This window comes from Spinacia oleracea, chromosome 2, assembly GCF_020520425.1.
Source record: "Spinacia oleracea cultivar Varoflay chromosome 2, BTI_SOV_V1, whole genome shotgun sequence".
In the NCBI taxonomy this organism is placed as follows: domain Eukaryota; kingdom Viridiplantae; phylum Streptophyta; class Magnoliopsida; order Caryophyllales; family Amaranthaceae; genus Spinacia; species Spinacia oleracea.
Window position 1 is genome coordinate 11,715,370 of NC_079488.1, and position 26,235 is coordinate 11,741,604.

Here is a 26,235-nt window from a genome sequence, read left to right on the forward strand (position 1 = left end):
TCAGGTCATTTAATGCTTATTGTACGGGTGTGTTACCAGGATGCCGGTATCAACCCTTTCCAGTAAGGATCTACAGGCAAAATATTCCTACCAGCAGTCTTATTTCTTACCAGCATCCCTAAGAAGCTGGTAGGAGGACGGCACGTGGGAAACCAAGGAGTCAACGGGTCGCTATCAATCGGGTAGGACCCTTATTAATCCGTACACCCGACCCGCGCCTATATATATGGGCATCATTTATTACAAAAGGTACGCAATCCCCATCATTAACACCTAATACTCAACATTCACCCAACATTCTATCTGACTTTAGCATCGGAGGGGGGATCCTCGAATCACCCTCGAGGCTAGTTCATCTTTGTTACCTGTGCAGGAATTCATCTAGATATCGGCACCTCATAATCTGGAAGACCTCTCCAACCGTTCCCAATCCATACCGGAACAATTGGCGCTAGAAGGAGGGGACTTCCCGGCCTTGTATTAACGGTCATCATGGATACATCCACAACCAGCAACAAAAGAGCTAGAAGTAACCTCAATCCCCCGCAACCGGCAATAAGTCTTACCCCAGTACCAGTGGTGGGAATCACAGCAGCGAAACCACCTACCCTCCCAACCAGTCAAGTCGCATCGCATGTAAATCCCACCCCAAAAACACTCAAATCCCAAATAAGTATGCCCCCTGGTTTTGAAAGCCCGAACGACGTGATCATAGAGGACGAGACGTCTTTGGAAGAAAGGGCACAGAGTACTCCATCCCCCCCACCGGTACAAAGCAACCTCACGGCATTATCTCAAAGGTTCACACCGCCACAGCTTCTGACGACTTCTGCCGTCATGAAGGCAATGGCAGAGTTGTCCAGTAGAAGGGAAGAGGGGAATCAGATTGTGGCTGCCAGTACTCCTCCAGGTTCGATGCCTGTCAGGAACCTCTATGAAACTTTGGAGTGTGAAGTGATGCTACCAGTGCCACCAGAACCAATACTTGTCCGCAATGAACCTGCTGGTAGAAGGCACCTGTTAGGTTATGATACATATGATATTACATAAATCATGCGGAAACAACCATTAACCCAGGATTACATATTATTTACACATAATCATATAGCATAATTTAGATGCATACTCTTTGTTGCGTGCCCTCCCTAGCTGCGCCCGAACCGAACAAGAACAAGTCTTTAGGACTCCAAGTGTTGTCCCTCCGTAGATAGGCCACAGCACGTCCGGATCCGCCTTAAGATTGACCAACTAGAATCGCCCTTAAGGTACTAGAATTTTCGGCACTTTTGAGCAAGATGTGTGGCTGAATTTTTCTCTCAAAAACTCACTTTGAATACTTTTAAACTCGTTATAAATTGTGAACCCAGGCCACATATTTATAGGGTTATGGAAAGGGAATTGGAATCCTATTCAGATACAAATTAATTAAACCTAGAATCCTACAAGAACTCTAATTTAATTAATTTATCAAATAGAATTAGGAATTTAATCATTAACCGAACTCTGCACGTTTTAGGAAACGTGCACGAACACAAACACTTACGCACACACACACGGCAGCCACGATGGGCCGCCCATGCGTGCGTGCGAGCAGCAGCCCACGCAGCGAGGCCTGCGCGAGCCACAAGCCCACGCAAGCACCCGCGCGCGCTGCGCGCGCTGTGCGTGCTGCCACGGCCTGCTGGGCCTGGCCTTGCGCTGGGCCTGGCGTGGCTGTTTGTGTGGCGCGCTTGGCTTGCTGGGCGATGGCCTGGCTTCGTGCTGGGCCCTCGTCCGGCAGGCCTCGTCCGATGCTTTTTCGTACGATACGCTTCCGATTAAATTTCCGATTCCGGAATTCATTTCCGATACGAACAATATTTAACATTTCCGATTCCGGAATTAATTTCCGTTTCGAACAAATATTTAATATTTCTGTTTCCGGAATTATTTTCCGATTCCGGTAATATTTCCGATTCTGACAATATTTCCGTTTCCGGCAATATTTCCGATTCTGGTAATATTTCCATTTTCGATAATATTTTCCGATACGTACCATGTTTCCGTTTCCGGCAACATCTACGACTTGGATAATATTTATATTTCCGATACGATCCATATTTCCGTTTCCGGTAATATCATCGTTTCCGGAGTATTCATTTCTTGCCTGTGACGATCTCAGCTCCCACTGAAACCAAGATCCGTCGATTCCGAATATCCATAGATAGAGTATTTAATGCCATTAAATACTTGATCCGTTTACGTACTATTTGTGTGACCCTACGGGTTCAGTCAAGAGTAAGCTGTGGATTAATATCATTAATTCCACTTGAACTGAAGCGGCCTCTAGCTAGGCATTCAGCTCACTTGATCTCACTGAATTATTAACTTGTTAATTAATACTGAACCGCATTTATTTAGACTTATCATAGAATGCATACTTGGACCAAGGGCATTATTTCCTTCAGTCTCCCACTTGTCCTTAGGGACAAGTGTGCATTTCCTAATTCCTTTGTCGCTCGATGCTTGCTCTTGAACATAAGGTAAGAGTTGTCATCCTTATTATGTCCAGAGGTGTTCCTCGGTTTCAGAGTTTAACTGATCAAATAAATAGATAATCATAGCCTATGATTCATCCGAGCACGGCCATGCATTTCATAGTTTCTAGCTCTCCGAGTGGCCTTGTACAACTTTTAAGCATCTCATCCCGATTTATGGGAGGACAATCCCAATCTTGCGATCTTGAGATTAGACTTCGTTTGATAGGTGATTACCTGAGCGTTGCCTTTATAGCCTCCTTTTACGGTGCGACGGTTGGTCAACGTCAAAGCAACCAGTTCTCAAACAAGTAATCTCAAATCACTCAGGTATTGAGGATTTAGTGTCTAATAATTTAATGAAATTTACTTATGACAGATTTTCATCTCTTACAGTAAAGTTTCATAGGTCTTGTCCGATACTAGTCTTCCCAAAGTAAGTATCTATGCAAATGATTATGACATTGCCATGTCCACATAGTTCAAGAAACAGAACTACTAGTCATCTTGCATTCTAATCGTCTAACGTTTTCTATGCGTCCAATTTTATAGAAAACTCCGACTAGGGACCATTTTCAACTTTTGACATTCAAGTTCACTTGATAGACATTTCTTAGTCACAGGACTGGTCCTGACAGTCTATCTTGAATATATCGTCAAATTGAAGGGACTCATCATTTAATAAACCACAAATTAAATGGAAAAATGAATTCTTTTCATTTATTGTGAATGATTAACCAATAATGTTTTACAAAGATTTAAACTCTAAAACTTTAAAACATTAAACAGAGACATCAAAGCCATTCTCCAATATGCTTGATTCCCATAGCTGCAGTGTGCGAGTTGTGCTTCGCCTGCGGCAGAGGTTTAGTTAATGGATCTGATATGTTGTCATCAGTTCCAATTTTTCTTATCTCGACTTCTTTTCTTTCAACGAACTCTCGTAGAAGGTGAAATCTATGAAGTACATGCTTGACTCTCTGGTGGTGTCTAGGCTCTTTTGCCTGTGCAATAGCTCCGTTATTATCACAATACAGGGCTATTGGTCCTTTAATGGAGGGGACTACACCAAGTTCACCTATTAACTTCCTTAGCCATATAGCTTCCTTTGCTGCTTCATGTGCAGCAATGTACTCCGCTTCAGTTGTAGAATCCGCAATGGTGCTTTGCTTAGCACTTTTCCAGCTTACTGCTCCTCCGTTGAGGCAGAAGACAAACCCAGACTGTGATCTGAAATCATCTTTGTCGGTTTGGAAACTTGCGTCCGTATAGCCTTTAACAATTAATTCATCATCTCCACCATAGACCAGGAAGTCATCTTTGTGCCTTTTCAGGTACTTCAGAATGTTCTTGGCAGCAGTCCAATGCGCCTCTCCTGGGTCTGACTGGTATCTGCTCGTAGCACTGAGTGCGTACGCAACATCCGGGCGTGTACATATCATAGCATACATTATTGAACCAATTAATGATGCATATGGAATCCCATTCGTTCGTCTACGCTCATCAAGTGTTTTTGGGCACTGAGTCTTGCTTAGAGTCATTCCATGAGACATGGGTAGGTAGCCTCGCTTGGAGTCCGCCATCTTGAACCTATCAAGCACCTTATTGATATAAGTGCTTTGACTAAGTCCAATCATCCTTTTAGATCTATCTCTGTAAATCTTGATGCCCAATATGTACTGTGCTTCTCCTAGATCCTTCATCGAAAAACATTTCCCAAGCCAAATCTTGACAGAGTTCAACATAGGAATGTCATTTCCGATAAGCAATATGTCGTCGACATATAATACTAGGAAAGCAATTTTGCTCCCACTGACCTTCTTGTATACACAAGATTCGTCTGCGTTCTTGATGAAACCAAAGTCACTGACTGCTTCATCAAAACGTATATTCCAGCTCCTGGATGCCTGCTTCAATCCGTAGATTGATTTCTTTAGCTTGCATACCTTCTTAGCATTCTTTGGATCCTCAAAACCTTCAGGCTGTGTCATAAACACAGTTTCTGTTAAAATGCCGTTTAAGAAAGCAGTTTTGACATCCATCTGCCATATTTCGTAATCGTAATATGCAGCGATTGCTAACATTATTCGAATAGACTTTAGCATTGCAACTGGTGAAAAGGTTTCATCGTAATCCACACCGTGGACTTGCCTGTAACCTTTTGCAACCAATCTAGCTTTGAAAACTTCAAGTTTCCCATCCTTGTCCTTTTTCAGTTTGAAAACCCATTTGCTTCCAATGGCTTGATAGCCATCTGGCAAATCGACCAAATCCCATACTTGGTTTTCAGACATGGAGTCTAATTCAGATTGCATGGCTTCTTGCCATTGCTTGGAGCTAGGGCTCGTCATAGCTTGTTTGTAAGTCGCAGGTTCATCACTTTCAAGTAATAGAACGTCATAGCTCTCGTTCGTCAAAATACCTAAGTACCTTTCCGGTTGAGATCTATATATTTGCGATCTACGCGGGGTAACATTTCTAGATTGACCATGATTCTCACCAGATTCTTCTAAAGATCTCTGAGTTTCATCCTGAATGTCATCTTGAGCATTCTCTAGAGTTTGTTGTTCGACTCGAATTTCTTCGAGGTCTATTTTTCTCCCACTTGTCATTTTGGAAATGTGATCTTTCTCCAAAAAGACACCCTCTCGAGCAACAAACACTTTGTTCTCAGATGTATTGTAGAAGTAATACCCCTTTGTTTCCTTTGGATAGCCCACAAGGATACATTTGTCAGATTTTGGATGAAGTTTGTCTGAAATTAATCGTTTGACGTATACTTCACATCCCCAAATCTTAAGAAAAGACACATTTGGAGGCTTTCCAAACCATAATTCGTATGGAGTCTTTTCGACAGCTTTAGACGGAGCTCTATTTATAGTGAGTGCAGCTGTATTTAGTGCATGTCCCCAAAATTCTAATGGAAGTTCGGCCTGACCCATCATTGACCTGACCATGTCTAGCAAGGTTCTGTTCCTCCGTTCCGACACACCGTTCCATTGTGGTGTTACAGGAGGAGTCAACTCTGATAGAATTCCACATTATTTCAGATGGTCATCAAATTCATAGCTCAGATATTCACCGCCTCTATCAGACCGCTGTGCCTTAATCTTCTTGCCTAATTGATTCTCTACTTCACTCTGAAATTCCTTGAATTTGTCAAAGGATTCAGACTTATGCTTCATTAGGTAGACATAACCATACCTACTGAAGTTATCAGTGAAAGTGATAAAGTAGCTGAAACCACCTCTAGCATTTGTACTCATTGGTCCATATACATCTGTATGGATTAAACCCAATAGTTCATTTGCTCTTTCTCCAACTTTAGAGAAAGGTTGCTTTGTCATTTTGCCAAGTAAACATGATTCGCATTTACCATAATCCTCTAAGTCAAATGGTTCTAGAATTCCTTCCTTTTGAAGTCTTTCTAAGCGTTTCAAGTTTATATGGCCTAATCGACAATGCCACAGATAGGTGAGATCTGAATCATCCTTTTTGGCCTTTTTGATATTTATGTTATATACTTGTTTGTCGTGATCTAATAAATAAAGTCCATTGACTAATCTAGCAGATCCATAAAACATCTCTTTAAAATAAAACGAACAACTATTGTCTTTTATTAAAAAGGAAAATCCCTTAGCATCTAAGCAAGAAACTGAAATGATGTTTTTAGTAAGACTTGGAACATGGAAACATTCTTCCAGTTCCAAAACTAGCCCGGAGGGCAACGACAAATAGTAAGTTCCTACGGCTAATGCAACAATCCGTGCTCCATTTCCCACTCGTAGGTCGACTTCACCCTTGCTTAACTTTCTACTTCTTCTTAGTCCCTGTGGATTGGAACATAAGTGTGAGCCACAACCTGTATCTAATACCCAAGAAGTTGAATTAGCAAGTATACAGTCTATAACGAAAATACCTGAAGATGGAACGACTGTTCCGTTCTTCTGATCTTCCTTTAGCTTTGGACATTCTCTTTTGTAATGGCCTATTCCATCACAATAAAGACAGCTTGATGTGGACTTGTCCTGCTTTGATTTAGCATTGCCCTTGGACTTTCCACCTTTCTTGAATGGTCTCTTTCTAGCCTTGAGTAAATCTTTGGCTTCACAGTCCAGTATTATTTCAGCCTTTCTGACAAGGTGAAAAAATTCTGCAACTGTTTCTTCTCTTGGTTCACTTAGGTATAGTTGCTTGAAGCGACCAAACCCACTATGTAGTGAATTGAGCAAGACAGAGACTGCCATCCTTTCGCTTATTGGTGTTCCTAGTAGACTTAGGCGATCAAAATATGAACACATAAGATCCACATGGAACCTCAGTGGGACGCCTACCCTCTGTTTAGTGCGAAGGAGCTGAACATGTGTTTCTTGGACCTCCATCCTATAACACCTGTTGGGAGAACTAACCTTTAGACCAGACATTGATTCAATCAACTCATGGACGTTCAGGTCCCTGTCCTCCGTACTTCCACGACAGATATCCCTCAGATTCTTGATGAGCGTAAAAGGTTCATAGGCTACAAACCTTTTAGCCCAATCATCAGGGATATTGTTCAGCATGAGACTCATAACCTTTTTGAGATCCGCATCCCAGGCGTAAAATCTCTCAGGGGTCATGTCTCTGGCATAGTAGCTTGGCATGGGATGTGACAGTACATACTCAAGTCCATTGAGTTTGACTATTTCAACTAGCTTAGCTTCCCATTCAAGAAAATTTGTCAGGTTCAGCTTGACCATAAGCTCAGAACCCATGATGATGTTTTGATTGTTGTTTGCCATTTTAAAACTACAATTGAAAAGAATAAACAAATAAATAACCATTCACAGTTTCTCTTAATAAACTTAAATTCTAGCATACATGCATAATTCAATGTTTATTAAGCATTTTATTCAAATTATGTGTTCTGGCAGGTGTGAATAAAATGATTCCAAGATCCTAAAATCATTGAAGAACTAAGCACAGTTTGTCGACTTAATCCTAGAACATCTTAGGTAAGCAAAAGCCTTTTGCTAATAGTCTAGAAACTATTCTTGGTTGATAGGTACGTCTAAGAACTTATTAGGTAAACCTATCGATTTTGCCACGACATAAAATGACTCCTTACTTATATCGTTGAGTTTCACCAAAACTAACATGTACTCACAATTATTTGTGTACCTTGCCCCTTTAGGACCAATAAGTAACACCTCGCTGAGCGAAAACTATTACTAGATTGATGTAAAGGATATCCAAGCAAGTGTATATTTTGGCATGGCACCTTTTAACTCAATTTTTAAGTTTGGACCTTAAGGCTCTTACTATGTTGGTTAGATTTTAAGTGAACTAAAATCCTTAATCATGCAACATAATCAAGCTTTTGATCTCATGCATTTTAAGACATATTTAAAGCAATAAATAACTTAAAGCATGCATAAGATAGATGTGATCTAGTATGGCCCGACTTCATCTTGAAGCTTTGACTTCAAAGTCCGTCTTGAAAATCTCCGTGGGAGGCACCATTTTCTTCAAATAGGATAAGCTATAACTAATTACAACTATTTGATGGTACGCAGACCATATTTGAATTGAAAAATAACTTTGGTACTTTAGACCAATTACATTCAAATTAATGGTGCGCAGACCATATTTTCTATCCTATTTGGGCCATACTAGTCACTTCATAACCTGCAAAACAGTACATATACAATATATACCATTCACCCATTCATTATCATGAATGGCCCACATAGCTGGTTAGTAAAACACATTATGCATCACGTAAACATTTGCAGCAATTAATCAAGGGCACCAATAATCTACCAATTATTCAGTCCTTATTAATTCTAATCAAGTTGTTTTAACCTTAAGGATTTGTAGACCTAATCAAGAGTTTATGACTAAAAAGAGCTCCCACTTAAACCAATAAATTCATATGCTTTACTAATTTTAAACATAAAAATGTATTTCTAGTCTAACCGGAAACATACAAATTTAATTAAAATTTAAAGCTCATATGAATTTATAATTGAATCCAAAAGTTTAATTTAATTTCAGTCGTGTTTAAATTAATTCATGATTTTAATTTTAGTAAAATAATTAGAATAAATAAAATTTATTATAATTACAATATTCAAAATTAAAATCCAAGAAAATAATTTGAAATTATTAATTTTAAAATTAATTAAAATTACGTGAACTGAAATTTTCAAATTAAACTTTCAAAACGATCTAATCGTAACGCAAACACCCTACGCATTGCACGCCCATGGGCCGCTCGCACACAGCCATCGCTGGCCATGTGCGCGCAGCCCATGCGCTCGTCGCATAGCTGCTGCATCTCCATCGCAAGCCATTGCACGCTGTGGTGCTTGCTGCGCGCGCGCCAGCGCTCGTCGCACGCGAGCCATCGCTCGCAGTGCGCGCTCGCCAGCGCTCGCTGTGCGCGCGAGCCATCGCTCGCTGGGCGCGCGACATCGCTCGCTGTGCGCGCGACATCGCTCGCTGTGCGCGCGACATCGCTCGCTGTGCGCGCGATATCGCTCGCTGGGCGCGCGACATTGCTCGCTGTGCGCGCGAGCCATCGCTCGCTGTGCGCGCGAGCAACGCTGGGCGCAGCGCTCGTGGCACGCGAGCTTGCGCTCGCTGCGCGCGAGGCTGCGCGCTCTTGCGCGAGGCAGCGCGCGTTGTGGCGCAGCTCGCTTGCTGCCCACACGCGACTGCCTTGGCTTGCCTTTCGCCCATGCCCATTCGTCCATTGCTCGTGGCCCACGACACAAGGCAGGGCTGCTGCCTTGTGCTCGTGCACTACGCCCTTGCTCATTGCATTCGTGCCGCACGGGCGACGAGCTCCCTTGCTCGTCGTCGCATGCCCGCATTATACAACACCCCTTAAGGGTAACACGAAGCGTCCATTGCTTTGTGCGTGCAAGTTATATGAACGAATCGCATAAAAATTTAAAATTTATATTTAAAATTAATGACAAATTAATAAATAGTATTAATTTCATGATTTTAGGGCGAAAAATCGAAAATTTATTATTCAATTGATTTCCGATTGTTATGGATTCAAGTCTAGGTCATAAAAATTTAAAATTTATCATAAATTTACAATTTTTATGGTGGTTTTTAATCATAGGTTTCTAATTAAATTATAATTAATTATGAAAATCAAATTAATTCTAAATTATTCTAATTTTCAACAAATTAATCATAATTACAAATCAGATTGCATAATTAACAAGGCTAGGCATTCAAACTTGTTAAACATATGCAGTAGGTCAATCAAAAATTCAAGATTTATCAACAAGAATCGCAAATATTTAATTTAACATCTTAAATTTACGAAATTTTGCATTCGAAAAACTAAAACCTCCGAAAAGTCATAGTTAGGCTTCGAATTTGAGAATTTTGGGTTCGGCAGAAAAAGACTCTTTTTGTCAAAATTTTAGAATGCCTTTTACATGCGGAATTGACACAAAAATCACTCGATTTGGATGAGTAACGAAGAAACTGCCTAAAAACTGCGTACGTATAATTAAATAAACGCAATTTGCAATTAATTAACAATTACGAAAATTAATCACCCCTTTTAATTCTTGCAAATTTGTAATATTTAACCATGTTCATGAAATTTAGATTATGAAAATAATAAGGGGCTCGTGATACCACTGTTAGGTTATGATACATATGATATTACATAAATCATGCGGAAACAACCATTAACCCAGGATTACATATTATTTACACATAATCATATAGCATAATTTAGATGCATACTCTTTGTTGCGTGCCCTCCCTAGCTGCGCCCGAACCGAACAAGAACAAGTCTTTAGGACTCCAAGTGTTGTACCTCCGTAGATAGTCCACAGCACGTCCGGATCCGCCTTAAGATTGACCAACTAGAATCGCCCTTAAGGTACTAGAATTTTCGGCACTTTTGAGCAAGATGTGTGGCTGAATTTTTCTCTCAAAAACTCACTTTGAATACTTTTAAACTCGTTATAAATTGTGAACCCAGGCCACATATTTATAGGGTTATGGAAAGGGAATTGGAATCCTATTCAGATACAAATTAATTAAACCTAGAATCCTACAAGAACTCTAATTTAATTAATTTATCAAATAGAATTAGGAATTTAATCATTAACTGAACTCTGCACGTTTTAGGAAACGTGCACGAACACAAACACTTACGCACACACACACGGCAGCCACGATGGGCCGCCCATGCGTGCGTGCGAGCAGCAGCCCACGCAGCGAGGCCTGCGCGAGCCACAAGCCCACGCAAGCACCCGCGCGCGCTGCGCGCGCTGTGCGTGCTGCCACGACCTGCTGGGCCTGGCCTTGCGCTGGGCCTGGCGTGGCTGTTTGTGTGGCGCGCTTGGCTTGCTGGGCGATGGCCTGGCTTCGTGCTGGGCCCTCGTCCGGCAGGCCTCGTCCGATGCTTTTTCGTACGATACGCTTCCGATTAAATTTCCGATTCCGGAATTCATTTCCGATACGAACAATATTTAACATTTCCGATTCCGGAATTAATTTCCGTTTCGAACAAATATTTAATATTTCTGTTTCCGGAATTATTTTCCGATTCCGGTAATATTTCCGATTCTGACAATATTTCCGTTTCCGGCAATATTTCCGATTCTGGTAATATTTCAATTTCCGATAATATTTTCCGATACGTACCATGTTTCCGTTTCCGGCAACATCTACGACTTGGATAATATTTATATTTCCGATACGATCCATATTTCCGTTTCCGGTAATATCATCGTTTCCGGAGTATTCATTTCTTGCCTGTGACGATCTCAGCTCCCACTGAAACCAAGATCCGTCGATTCCGAATATCCATAGATAGAGTATCTAATGCCATTAAATACTTGATCCGTTTACGTACTATTTGTGTGACCCTACGGGTTCAGTCAAGAGTAAGCTGTGGATTAATATCATTAATTCCACTTGAACTGAAGCGGCCTCTAACTAGGCATTCAGCTCACTTGATCTCACTGAATTATTAACTTGTTAATTAATACTGAACCGCATTTATTTAGACTTATCATAGAATGCATACTTGGACCAAGGGCATTATTTCCTTCAGCACCGACATGTTTCTCGAAGAAGAGGGAGGTCCTCCCGACATAACGAGTCGATGTCCGAGCAGGAGGGATCGATCCGGGATGATAGGATTTCAACACCGCATCGAGAGGAATACATCGTACAGTCTCCACAACCCGGCTGGAATAGATACGAAGGGTACATGCCTCATCAGGAGCCGATGAGACGAACCATACATCCCAAAGACTCTCCCTTGTGCAGGGGCATACTGGAGCAACCCATGGAAAAGGTAAAGATGCCGACGTGCAAATACAACGGGACCACAGACCCCGAAAATCACTCCACCGCCTTCGAACAACACATGATGTTGTACTCTGACTCAGACGCCATGTGGTGAAAAGTGTTCCAAACCACCCTTTCAGGGGTGGCAGCCGACTGGTATAAAAAGTTACCAGCAGGATCAGTATTCAGCTTCCGGCAGATACAAGAGGACTTTGTAAGACGGTTCATTAGCAAAGTTGAACGAAAGAAGACATCAGGAGAGCTGATGTCGATCTCGCAAAGGCCGAAAGAGTCGCTGAGAGAATACCTGACCCGGTTCAACAACGAGTCCATCACCATTCCTGATTTGCAACAGGAAATAGCAGTTTTGGCCCTGTTAAGAGGAATGCAGGAATGTGAGTTCAAGAGATACTTGGGGAGGAAGTCGTTCACTTCGCTAGGGGAGGCTTTGAGAAAAGCAAATGAATACATCAGGAGCGATGAGTTAATGCTGATATCACCCATGGTAGCAGGGAAGATAGTGCAGCCAGCCAGGAAGGATCAGGCTCCCACACAACAGCACAATTACCGAAAGGATAACAACAGAAAAGAGGGCCTCCAGCAGAGAGGAGGATTCCAGAATAGGCAGTCGGTAGGGGCGTATCAGGTATATACCCCACTCAACACTGCCAGAGCCACCATCTACGCAGTGAACAAATCAGCCGCATGGAGGAAGCCGTTACCGTTGGATTCTCCAGGTAACAATAAGAACTTTTGTGCTTTCCATAACGATCATGGTCATTGCACGGAACACTGTAAAGAGTTGAAAGACAACATCGAAGAGTTGGTAAGGAAGGGATATCTTTCCCAATACAGAGCCCGGCAAGAGGGCCAAGGTGGAAGCAACAGGCAGGGCGGTTCGCATAGTCACGCCCCATACATACCTACTCAACCGGGGTACCCACAGTCCGCTGGTAGGATCGAGCAAGCACCTCCACCAAGACAAGAAAACCGGTCATTGGCAGAAACGAGTAAAGAGGGGGCTGATAGAGGAAAGAGACCCACCATTTGGGTGATCTCAGGAGGGACCGTGCACGGAGGAACGATTAGTGGGGCAGTGAAGAATCTGAAAGAACATCGACACTTGGTAAGCTACCATAGTACGAGAAAATGGCCAGAGCCACCCCCGTTGCCGGCCATCGCTTTCACTTCAGAGGATTGTCGTGGCATCATATACCCCCATGACGACCCGTTGGTATTAGAGCTGGAAGTGGCGAACTTTCCAGTCAAGAGATGCCTGATCGACGGAGGCAATTCGGCAAATATCATCTTCTGGGAAGCTTTCGTCCAGTTAAACATAGACCACACAGAGTTGTCAAGAGTAAACTATCCTGTGATCGGATTCTCAGGAGCTAGCGTATACCCCGAGGGCAGCATCCGTTTGCCAGTTCAGATAGGCAAAGGAGCATCGGCCAGAGATATGATGGTCGATTTCTTGGTGATCAAGGTACCGGCAGCATACAATGTCATAATTGGTCGACCGTTCATCCATGACGCACAGGCAGTAGTTGTTAGGTTATGATACATATGACAATTCATAAATCATGCGGAAAAACCATTTAGCCAGGAATACATATTATTTACACATAATCATATAGCATAGTTTAGATGCATACTCTTTGTTGCGTGCCTTCCCTAGCTGCGCCCGAACCGAACAAGAACAAGTCTTTAGGACTCCAAGTGTCGTCCCTCCGTAGATAGTCCACAGCACGTCCGGATCCGCCTTAAGATTGACCAACTAGAATCGCCCTTAAGGTACTAAAGATTTTCGGCACTTATAGTCAAGAAATGTGTCTGAATTTTCTCTCAAAAACTCACTTTGAATACTTGAATAATCTATGAAAATATGTGACCCTAGGCACCTATTTATAGAGTTATGGAAAGGGTTTTGGAATCCTATTAGGATACTAATTTATTTAATTATAACCCTACTAGGATTCTAATTAAATAATCATTATCTAATAGTTTTAGGATTTAATCACACTTCGAATCCCGATTGCTTCAGGATTCCCGCACAAGCATTGCACGAGTACCGTACACCCGCGCAAGCCTTGCGGCCCACGCTAGGCGCACAACGCTCGGCCCACTGCTGTGCTCTCGCGCGCGCGCCCAAGGCCTTGGCTGGGCCTGGCCTTGCGCTGGGCCTGGTCGAGGCTTGGCGTGCGATGGTGCGCGTTGGCTCGCTGGGCGACGGCCTGGCTTCGTGCTGGGCCTTCGTCTAGCGGGCCTCGTCCGATGCTAATTCGTACGATACGCTTCCGATTAAATTCCCGATTCCGGAATTCATTTCCGATACGAACAATATTTAATATTTCCGATTCCGGAATCAATTTCCGTTTCGAACAAATATTTAATATTTCCGTTTCCGGAATTATTTTCCGATTCCGATAATATTTCCGATTCTGACAATATTTCCGTTTCCGGCAATATTTCCGATTCTGGCAATATTTCCATTTCCGATAATATTTTCCGATACGTACCATGTTTCCGTTTCCGGCAACATCTACGACTTGGATAATATTTATATTTCCGATACGATCCATATTTCCGTTTCCGGCAATATCATCGTTTCCGGAGTATTCATTTCTTGCCTGTGACGATCTCAGCTCCCACTGAAACCAAGATCCGTCGATTCCGAATATCCATAGATGGAGTATTTAATGCTATTAAATACTTGATCCGTTTACGTACTATTTGTGTGACCCTACGGGTTCAGTCAAGAGTAAGCTGTGGATTAATATCATTAATTCCACTTGAACTGAAGCGGCCTCTAGCTAGGCATTCAGCTCACTTGATCTCACTGAATTATTAACTTGTTAATTAATACTGAACCGCATTTATTAGACTTAACATAGAATGCATACTTGGACCAAGGGCATTATTTCCTTCAGTCTCCCACTTGTCCTTAGGGACAAGTGTGCATTTCCTAATTCCTTTGTCGCTCGATGCTTGCTCTTGAACATAAGGTAAGAGTTGTCATCCTTATTATGTCCAGAGGTGTTCCTCAGTTTCAGAGTTCAACTGATCAAATAAACAGATAATCATAGCCTATGATTCATCCGAGCACGGCCATGCATTTCACAGTTTCTAGCTCTCCGAGTGGCCTTGTACAACTTTTAAGCATCTCATCCCGATTTATGGGAGGACAATCCCAATCTTGCGATCTTGAGATTAGACTTCGTTTGATAGGTGATTACCTGAGCGTTGCCTTTATAGCCTCCTTTTACGGTGCGACGGTTGGTCAACGTCAAAGCAACCAGTTCTCAAACAAGTAATCTCAAATCACTCAGGTATTGAGGATTTAGTGTCTAATAATTTTAATGAAATTTACTTATGACAGATTTTCATCTCTTACAGTAAAGTTTCATAGGTCTTGTCCGATACTAGTCTTCCCAAAGTAAGTATCTATGCAAATGATTATGACATTGCCATGTCCACATAGTTCAAGAAACAGAACTACTAGTCATCTTGCATTCTAGTCGTCTAACATTTTCTATGCGTCCAATTTTATAGAAAACTCCGACTAGGGACCATTTTCAACTTTTGACATTCAAGTTCACTTGATAGACATTTCTTAGTCACAGGACTGGTCCTGACAGTCTATCTTGAATATATTGTCAAATTGAAGGGACTCATCATTTAATACTAAACCAAGATTAAATGGAATATGAAAACACATTTCATATATGATAAATGTGAAGGAAATAATGCCCTTGGTCCAAGTATGCATTTAATCTTAAGTCTAATAAATGCGGTTCAGTATTAATTAACAAGTTAATAATTCAGTGAGATCAAGTGAGCTGAATGCCTAGCTAGAGGCCGCTTCAGTTCAAGTGGAATTAATGATATTAATCCACAGCTTACTCTTGACTGAACCCGTAGGGTCACACAAATAGTACGTAAACGGATCAAGTATCTAATGGCATTAGATACTCTATCTATGGATATTCGGAATCGACGGATCTTGGTTTCAGTGGGAGCTGAGATCGTCACAAGCAAGAAATGAATACTCCGGAAACGATGATATTGCCGGAAACGGAAATATGGATCGTATCGGAAATATAAATATTATCCAAGTCGTAGATGTTACCGGAAACGGAAACATGGTACGTATCGGAAAATATTATCGGAAATGGAAATATTGCCAGAATCGGAAATATTGCCGGAAACGGAAATATTGTCAGAATCGGAAATATTATCGGAATCGGAAAATAATTTCGGAAACGGAAATATTAAATATTTGTTCGAAACGGAAATTGATTCCGGAATCGGAAATATTAAATATTGTTCGTATCGGAAATGAATTCCGGAACCGGGAATTTAATCGGAAGCGTATCGTACGAATTAGCATCGGACGAGGCCTGCCGGACGAAGGCCCAGCACGAAGCCGGGCCATCGCCCAGCAAGCCAAACGCGCGCCACAAGCCCAGCCAAGGCAGCGCCCAGGCCTACCGCAAGGCAGGCCCAGCGCGCGCCAAGGCCACGGCTGCGTGGGCCTCGCTGCGTGGGCTGATGCTCGCACGCACGCGCATGGGCGGCCCTTGTGGCTGCCGTGTGTGTGTGTGTGAGTTTGTGTTCATGCATGATTCCTAAAACTATTAGAGTTAGTGTATGATTAAATTCCTATTCCTAAAAGGATAAATTAATTAAATTAGAGTTCTTGTAGGATTCTAAGTTTAATTAATTCGTGTCCTACTAGGATTACAATTCCCTTTCCATAACTCTATAAATACGTGCCTAGGGTCACATATTTTCCGAGATTAATTCAAGTATTCAAAGTGAGTTTTGAGAGAAAAATTCAGCCACATTCCTTGCTCAAAAGTGCCGAAAATTCTAGTACCTTAAGGGAGATTCTAGTTGGTCAATCTTAAGGCGGATCCGGACGTGCTGTGGACTATCTACGGAGGGACGACACTTGGAGTCCTAAAGACTTGTTCTTGTTCGGTTCGGGCGCAGCTAGGGAAGGCACGCAACAAAGAGTATGCATCTAAATTATGCTATATGATTATGTGTAAATAATATGTATTCCTGGGTTAATGGTTTTTCCGCATGATTTATGTAATATCATATGTATCATAACCTAACAGTGGTATCACGAGCCCCTTATTATTTTCATAATCTAAATTGCATGAACATGGTTAAATATTACAAATTTGCAAGAATTAAAAGGGGTGATTAATTTTCGTAATTGTTAATTAATTGCAAATTGCGTTTATTTAATTATACGTACGCAGTTTTTCGGCAGTTTCTTCGTTACTCATCCAAATCGAGTGATTTTTGTGTCAATTCCGCATGTAAAAGACATTCTAAAATTTTGACCCAGAATTCTCAAATTCGAAGCCTAACTATGACTTTTCGAAGATTTTAGTTTTTCGAATGCAAAATTTCGTAAATTTAAGATGTTAAATTAAATATTTGCGATTCTTGTTGATAAATCTTGAATTTTTGATTGACCTACTGTATATGTTTAACAAGTTTGAATGCCTAGCCTTGTTAATTATGCAATCTAATTTGTAATTATGATTAATTTGTTGAAAATTAGAATAATTTAGAATTAATTTGATTTTCATAATTAATTATAATTTAATTAGAAACCTATGATTAAAAACCACCAGAAAAATTGTAAATTTATAATAAATTTTAAATTTTTATGACCTAGACTTGAATCCATAATAATCGGAAATCAATTGGATAATAAATTTTCGATTTTTCGCCCTAAAATTATGAAATTAATATTATTAATTAATTTGTCATTAATTTTAAATATAAATTTTAAATTTTATGCGATTCGTTCATATAACTTGCACGCACAAAGCAATGGACGCTTCGTGTTACCCTTAAGGGGTGTTGTATAGTGCGGGCATGCGACGACGAGCAAGGGAGCTCGTCGCCCGTGCGGCACGAATGCAATGAGCAAGGGCGTGGTGCACGAGCACAAGGCAGCAGCCCTGCCTTGTGTCGTGGGCCACGAGCTATGAACAAATGGGCATGGGCGAAAGGCAAGCCAAGGCAGTCGCGTGTGGGCAGCAAGCGAGCTGCGCCACGACGCGCACTGCCTCGCGCAAGCGCGCGCAGCCTCGCGCGCAGCGAGCGCAAGCTCGCGTGCCACGAGCGCTGCGCCCAGCGTTGAACGCGCGCAATTGCTCGCGCACAGCGAGCGATGGCTCGCGCGCACAGCGGGCGATGGCTCGCGCGCACAGCGAGCGATAGCTCGCGTGCACAGCGAGCGATGGCTCGCGCGCACATCGAGTGATGGCTCGCGTGCACAGCGAGCGATGGAGCGCGCGCAGCGTGCGCTGGCGAGCGCGCACAGCGAGCGATGGCTCGCGTGCGTCGAGCGCTGGCGCGTGCACAACGAGCACCACAGCGTGCGATGGCTTGCGATGGAGATGCAGCAGCTATGCGACGAGCGCATGGGCTGCGCGCACATGGCCAGCAATGGCTGTGTGCGTGCGGCCCATGGGCGTGCAATGCGTAGGGTGTTTGCGTTGCGATTAGATCGTTTTGAATGTTTAATTTGAAATTTTTCAGTTTACGTAATTTTAATTAATTTTAAAATTAATAAATTAAATTATTTTCTTGGATTTTAATTTTGAATATTGTAATTATAATAAATTTTATTTATTCTAATTATTTTACTAAAATTAAAATCATGAATTAATTTAAATACGACTGAAATTAAATTAAACTTTTTGGATTCAATTATAAATTTATATGAGCTTTAAATTTTAATTAAATTTGTATGTTTCCGGTTAGACTTGAAATACATTTTTATGTTTAAAATTAGTAAAGCATATGAATTTATTGGTTTAAGTGGGAGCCCTTTTAGTCATAAAACTCTTGATTAGGTCTACAAATCCTTAAGGTTAAAACAACTTGATTAGAATTAATAAGGACTGAATAATTGGTAGATTATTGGTGCCCTTGATTAATTGCTGCAAATGTTTACGTGATGCATAATGTGTTTTACTAACCAGCTATGTGGGCCATTCATGATAATGAATGGGTGAATGGTATATATTGTATATGTACTGTTTTGCAGGTTATGAAGTGACTAGTATGGCCCAAATAGGATAGAAAATATGGTCTGCGTACCATTAATTTGAATGTAATTGGTCTAAAGTACCAAAGTTATTTTTCAGTTCAAAGATGGTCTGCGTACCATCAAATAGTTGTAATTAGTTATAGCTTATCCTATTTGAAGAAAATGGTGCCTCCCACGGAGATTTTCAAGACGGACTTTGAAGTTAAAGCTTCAAGATGAAGTCGGGCCATACTAGATCACATTTATCTTATGCATGTTTAAGTTATTTATTGCTTTTAAATATGTCTTAAAATGCATGAGATCAAAAGCTTGATTATGTTGCATGATTAAGGATTTTAGTTCACTTAAAATCTAACCAACATAGTAAGATCCTTAAGTTCCAAACTTAAAAATTGAGTTAAAAGGTGCCATGCCAAAATATACACTTGCTTGGATATCCTTTACATCAATCTAGTAATAGTTTTCGCTCAGCGAGGTGTTACTTATTGGTCCTAAAGGGGCAAGGTACACAAATAATTGTGAGTACATGTTAGTTTTGGTGAAACTCAACGATATAAGTAAGGAGTCCTTTTATGTCGTGGCAAAATCGATAGGTTTACCTAATAAGTTCTTAGACGTACCTATCAACCAAGAATAGTTTCTAGACTATTAGGAAAAGGCTTTTGCTTACCTAAGATGTTCTAGGATTAAGTCGACAAACTGTGCTTAGTTCTTCAATGATTTTAGGATCTTGGAATCATTTTATTCACACCTGCCGGAACACACAACTTGAATAAAATGCTTAATAAACATTGAATTATGCATGTATGCTAGAATTTAAGTTTATTAAGAGAAACTGTGAATGGTTATTTATTTGTTTATTCTTTTCAATTGTAGTTTTTAATATGGCAAACAACAATCAAAACATCATCATGGGTTCTGAGCTTATGGTCAAGCTGAACCTGGCAAATTTTCTTGAATGGGAAGCTAAGCTAGTTGAAATAGTCAAACTCAATGGACTTGAGTATGTACTGTCACATCCCATGCCAAGCTACTATGCCAGAGACATGACCCCTGAGAGATTTTACGCCTGGGATGCGGATCTCAAAAAGGTTATGAGTCTCATGCTGAACAATATCCCTGATGATTGGGCTAAAAGGTTTGTAGCCTATGAACCTTTTACGCTCATCAAGAATCTGAGGGATATCTGTCGTGGAAGTACGGAGGACAGGGACCTGAACGTCCATGAGTTGATTGAATCAATGTCTGGTCTGAAGGTTAGTTCTCCCAACAGGTGTTATAGGATGGAGGTCCAAGAAACACATGTTCAGCTCCTTCGCACTAAACAGAGGGTAGGCGTCCCACTGAGGTTCCATGTGGATCTTATGTGTTCATACTTTGATCGCCTAAGTCTACTAGGAACACCAATAAGCGAAAGGATGGCAGTCTCTATCTTGCTCAATTCACTACACAGTGGGTTTGGTCGCTTCAAGCAACTATACCTAAGTGAACCAAGAGAAGAAACAGTTGCAGAATTTGTTCACCTTGTCAGAAAGGCTGAAATAATACTGGACTGTGAAGCCAAAGATTTACTCAAGGCTACAAGGAGACCGTTCAAGAAAGGTGGAAAGTCCAAGGGCAATGCTAAATCAAAGCAGGACAAGTCCACATCAAGCTGTCTTTATTGTGATGGAATAGGCCATTACAAAAGAGAATGTCCAAAGCTAAAGGAAGATCAGAAGAACGGAACAGTCGTTCCATCTTCAGGTATTTTCGTTATAGACTGTATACTTTCTAATTCAACTTCTTGGGTATTAGATACAGGTTGTGGCTCACACTTATGTTCCAATCCACAGGGACTAAGAAGAAGTAGAAAGTTAAGCAAGGGTGAAGTCGACCTACGAGTGGGAAATGGAGCACGGATTGCTGCATTAGCTGTAGGAACTTACTATTTGTCGTTTCCCTCCGGGCTAGTTTTGGAACTGGAAGAATGTTTCCATGTTCCAAGTCTTACTAAAAACATCATTTCAGTTTCTTGCTTAGATGCTAAGGGATTTTCCTTTTTAATAAAAGACAATAGTTGTTCGTTTTATTTTAAAGAGATGTTTTATGGATCTGCTAGATTAGTCAATGGACTTTATTTATTAGATCACGACAAACAAGTATATAACATAAATACCAAAAAGGCCAAAAAGGATGATTCAGATCTCACCTATCTGTGGCATTGTCGATTAGGCCATATAAACTTGAAACGCTTAGAAAGACTTCAAAAGGAAGGAATTCTAGTACCATTTGACTTAGAGGATTGTGGTAAATGCGAATCATGTTTACTTGGCAAAATGACAAAGCAACCTTTCTCTAAAGTTGGAGAAAGAGCAAATGAACTATTGGGTTTAATCCATACAGATGTATGTGGACCAATGAGTACAAATGCTAGAGGTGGTTTCAGCTACTTTATCACTTTCACTGATGACTTCAGTAGGTATGGTTATGTCTACCTAATGAAGCATAAGTCTGAATCCTTTGACAAATTCAAGGAATTTCAGAGTGAAGTAGAGAATCAATTAGGCAAGAAGATTAAAGCACTGCGGTCTGATAGAGGCGATGAATATCTGAGCTATGAATTTGATGACCATCTGAAAGAATGTGGAATTCTATCAGAATTGACTCCTCCTGGAACACCACAATGGAACGGTGTGTCGGAACGGAGGAACAGAACCTTGCTAGACATGGTCAGGTCAATGATGGGTCAGGCCGAACTTCCATTAGAATTTTGGGGACATGCACTAAATACTGCTGCACTCACTATAAATAGAGCTCCGTCTAAAGCTGTCGAAAAGACTCCATACGAATTATGGTTTGGAAAGCCTCCAAATGTGTCTTTTCTTAAGATTTGGGGATGTGAAGTATACGTCAAACGATTAATTTCAGACAAACTTCATCCAAAATCTGACAAATGTATCCTTGTGGGCTATCCAAAGGAAACAAAGGGGTATTACTTCTACAATACATCTGAGAACAAAGTGTTTGTTGCTCAAGATGGTGTCTTTTTGGAGAAAGATCACATTTCCAAAATGACAAGAGGGAGAAAAGTAGACCTCGAAGAAATTCGAGTCGAACAACAAACTCTAGAGAATGCTCAAAATGACATTCAGGATGAAACTCAGAGATCTTTAGAAGAATCTGGTGAGAATCATGGTCAATCTAGAAATGTTACCCCGCGTAGATCGCAAAGATATAGATCTCAACCGGAAAGGTACTTAGGTATTTTGACGAACGAAAGCTATGACGTTCTATTACTTGAAAGTGATGAACCTGCGACTTACAAACAAGCTATGACGAGCCCTAGCTCCAAGCAATGGAAAGAAGCCATGCAATCTGAATTAGACTCCATGTCTGAAAACCAAGTATGGGATTTGGTCGATTTGCCAGATGGCTACCAAGCCATTGGAAGCAAATGGGTTTTCAAACTGAAAAAGGACAAGGATGGGAAACTTGAAGTTTTCAAAGCTAGATTGGTTGCAAAAGGTTACAGGCAAGTCCACGGTGTGGATTACGATGAAACCTTTTCACCAGTTGCAATGCTAAAGTCTATTCGGATAATGTTAGCAATCGCTGCATATTACGACTACGAAATATGGCAGATGGATGTCAAAACTGCTTTCTTAAACGGCGTTTTAACAGAAACTGTGTTTATGACACAGCCTGAAGGTTTTGAGGATCCAAAGAATGCTAAAAAGGTATGCAAGCTAAAGAAATCAATCTACGGATTGAAGCAGGCATCCAGGAGCTGGAATATACGTTTTGATGAAGCAGTCAGTGACTTTGGTTTTATCAAGAACGCGGACGAATCTTGTGTATACAAGAAGGTCAGTGGGAGCAAAATTGCTTTCCTAGTATTATATGTCGACGACATATTACTTATCGGAAATGACATTCCTATGTTGAACTCTGTCAAGATTTGGCTTGGGAAATGTTTTTCGATGAAGGATCTAGGAGAAGCACAGTACATATTGGGCATCAAGATTTACAGAGATAGATCTAAGAAGATGATTGGACTTAGTCAAAGCACTTATATCAATAAGGTGCTTGATAGGTTCAAGATGGCAGACTCCAAGCGAGGCTACCTACCCATGTCTCATGGAATGACTCTAAGCAAGACTCAGTGCCCAAAAACACTTGATGAGCGTAAACGAATGAATGGGATTCCATATGCATCATTGATTGGTTCAATAATGTATGCTATGATATGTACACGCCCGGATGTTGCGTACGCACTCAGTGCTACGAGCAGATACCAGTCAGACCCAGGAGAGGCGCATTGGACTGCTGCCAAGAACATTCTGAAGTACCTGAAAAGGCACAAAGATGACTTCCTGGTCTATGGTGGAGATGATGAATTAATTGTTAAAGGCTATACGGACGCAAGTTTCCAAACCGACAAAGATGATTTCAGATCACAGTCTGGGTTTGTCTTCTGCCTCAACGGAGGAGCAGTAAGCTGGAAAAGTGCTAAGCAAAGCACCATTGCGGATTCTACAACTGAAGCGGAGTACATTGCTGCACATGAAGCAGCAAAGGAAGCTATATGGCTAAGGAAGTTCATAGGTGAACTTGGTGTAGTCCCCTCCATTAAAGGACCAATAGCCCTGTATTGTGACAATAACGGAGCTATTGCACAGGCAAAAGAGCCTAGACACCACCAGAGAGTCAAGCATGTACTTCGTAGATTTCACCTTCTACGAGAGTTCGTTGAAAGAAAAGAAGTCGAGATAAGCAAGATTGGAACTGATGACAACATATCAGATCCATTAACTAAACCTCTGCCGCAGGCGAAGCACAACTCGCACACTGCAGCTATGGGAATCAAGCATATTGGAGAATGGCTTTGATGTCTCTGTTTAATGTTTTAAAGCTTTAGAGTTTAAATCTTTGTAAAACATTATTGGTTAATCATTCACAATAAATGAAAAGAATTCATTTTTCCATTTAATTTGTGGTTTATTAAATGATGAGTCCCTTCAATTTGACGATATATTCAAGATAGACTGTCAGGACCAGTCCTGTGACTAAGAAATGTCTATCAAGTGAACTTGAATGTCAAAGATTGAAAATGGTCCCTAGTCGGAGTTTTCTATAAAATTGGACGCATAGAAAACGTTAGACGATTAGAATGCAAGATGACTAGTAGTTCTGTTTCTTGAACTATGTGGACATGGCAATGTCATAATCATTTGCATAGATACTTACTTTGGGAAGACTAGTATCGGACAAGACCTATGAAACTTTACTGTAAGAGATGAAAATCTATCATAAGTAAATTTCATTAAATTATTAGACACTAAATCCTCAATACCTGAGTGATTTGAGATTACTTGTTTGAGAACTGGTTGCTTTGACGTTGACCAACCGTCGCACCGTAAAAGGAGGCTATAAAGGCAACGCTCAGGCAATCACCTATCAAACGAAGTCTATTCTCAAGATCGCAAGATTGGGATTGTCCTCCCATAAATCGGGATGAGATGCTTAAAAGTTGTACAAGGCCACTCGGAGAGCTAGAAACTGTGAAATGCATGGCCATGCTCGGATGAATCATAGGCTATGATTATCTGTTTATTTGATCAGTTGAACTCTGAAACCGAGGAACACCTCTGGACATAATAAGGATGACAACTCTTACCTTATGTTCAAGAGCAAGCATCGAGCGACAAAGGAATTAGGAAATGCACACTTGTCCCTAAGGACAAGTGGGAGACTGAAGGAAATAATGCCCTTGGTCCAAGTATGCATTCAATGTTAAGTCTAATAAATGCGGTTCAGTATTAATTAACAAGTTAATAATTCAGTGAGATCAAGTGAGCTGAATGCCTAGCTAGAGGCCGCTTCAGTTCAAGTGGAATTAATGATATTAATCCACAGCTTACTCTTGACTGAACCCGTAGGGTCACACAAATAGTACGTAAACGGATCAAGTATCTAATGGCATTAGATACTCTATCTATGGATATTCGGAATCGACGGATCTTGGTTTCAGTGGGAGCTGAGATCGTCACAAGCAAGAAATGAATACTCCGGAAACGATGATATTGCCGGAAACAGAAATATGGATCGTATCGGAAATATAAATATTATCCAAGTCGTAGATGTTACCGGAAACGGAAACATGGTACGTATCCGAAAATATTATCGGAAATGGAAATATTGCCAGAATCGGAAATATTGCCGGAAACGGAAATATTGTCAGAATCGGAAATATTATCGGAATCGGAAAATAATTCCGGAAACGGAAATATTAAATATTTGTTCGAAACGGAAATTGATTCCGGAATCGGAAATATTAAATATTGTTCGTATCGGAAATGAATTCCGGAACCGGGAATTTAATCGGAAGCGTATCGTACGAATTAGCATCGGACGAGGCCTGCCGGACGAAGGCCCAGCACGAAGCCGGGCCATCGCCCAGCAAGCCAAACGCGCGCCACAAGCCCAGCCAAGGCAGCGCCCAGGCCTACCGCAAGGCAGGCCCAGCGCGCGCCAAGGCCACGGCTGCGTGGGCCTCGCTGCGTGGGCTGATGCTCGCACGCACGCGCATGGGCGGCCCTTGTGGCTGCCGTGTGTGTGTGTGTGAGTTTGTGTTCATGCATGATTCCTAAAACTATTAGAGTTAGTGTATGATTAAATTCCTATTCCTAAAAGGATAAATTAATTAAATTAGAGTTCTTGTAGGATTCTAAGTTTAATTAATTCGTGTCCTACTAGGATTACAATTCCCTTTCCATAACTCTATAAATACGTGCCTAGGGTCACATATTTTCCGAGATTAATTCAAGTATTCAAAGTGAGTTTTGAGAGAAAAATTCAGCCACATTCCTTGCTCAAAAGTGCCGAAAATTCTAGTACCTTAAGGGCGATTCTAGTTGGTCAATCTTAAGGCGGATCCGGACGTGCTGTGGACTATCTACGGAGGGACGACACTTGGAGTCCTAAAGACTTGTTCTTGTTCGGTTCGGGCGCAGCTAGGGAAGGCACGCAACAAAGAGTATGCATCTAAATTATGCTATATGATTATGTGTAAATAATATGTATTCCTGGGTTAATGGTTGTTTCCGCATGATTTATGTAATATCATATGTATCATAACCTAACAAAATGTTCAACCCCAATGTTTTATAACCATGGGCCTCAAACCCATCTTTAAAACAGTTCATGGAATTCAAAGCTATGCTTGATTTCCAGTGCCACAATGTGAGTGTTGTTTCTCACTTGTTGCATAGGTTTAGTTATCATGCTTTGCCAATCTTAATATCCTTTCATCGAATGTTCTTCGAGATATGATGA

At 41.2% G+C, this 26,235-nt stretch overlaps 2 protein-coding genes across 9 annotated transcripts in view; both read left to right on the plus strand.

Annotated features, from left to right (window-relative positions):
* The window catches only part of LOC110797679 (uncharacterized), a 54,581-nt gene that overhangs the window by 4,004 nt on the left and 24,342 nt on the right, over nucleotides 1–26,235 (plus strand). The gene's annotated exons all lie outside the window — the stretch shown is intronic.
* LOC110780800 (uncharacterized) lies at nucleotides 676–13,395 on the plus strand. Its single transcript, XM_056835672.1, has 2 exons — nucleotides 676–1,006; nucleotides 11,954–13,395. Exons 1-2 carry the CDS (start codon nucleotides 676–678, stop codon nucleotides 13,393–13,395), a joined length of 1,773 nt encoding a protein of 590 aa, XP_056691650.1.

Coding starts and splice junctions, on each gene's coding strand:
- LOC110780800 (XM_056835672.1), top strand. CDS start 676: ATGCCCCCTGGTTTTGAAAGCCCGAACGACGTGATCATAGAGGACGAG. Junction 1,007..11,953: donor TGTCCGCAATGAACCTGCTG/GTAGAAGGCACC, acceptor TGTGGTGAAAAG/TGTTCCAAACCACCCTTTCA.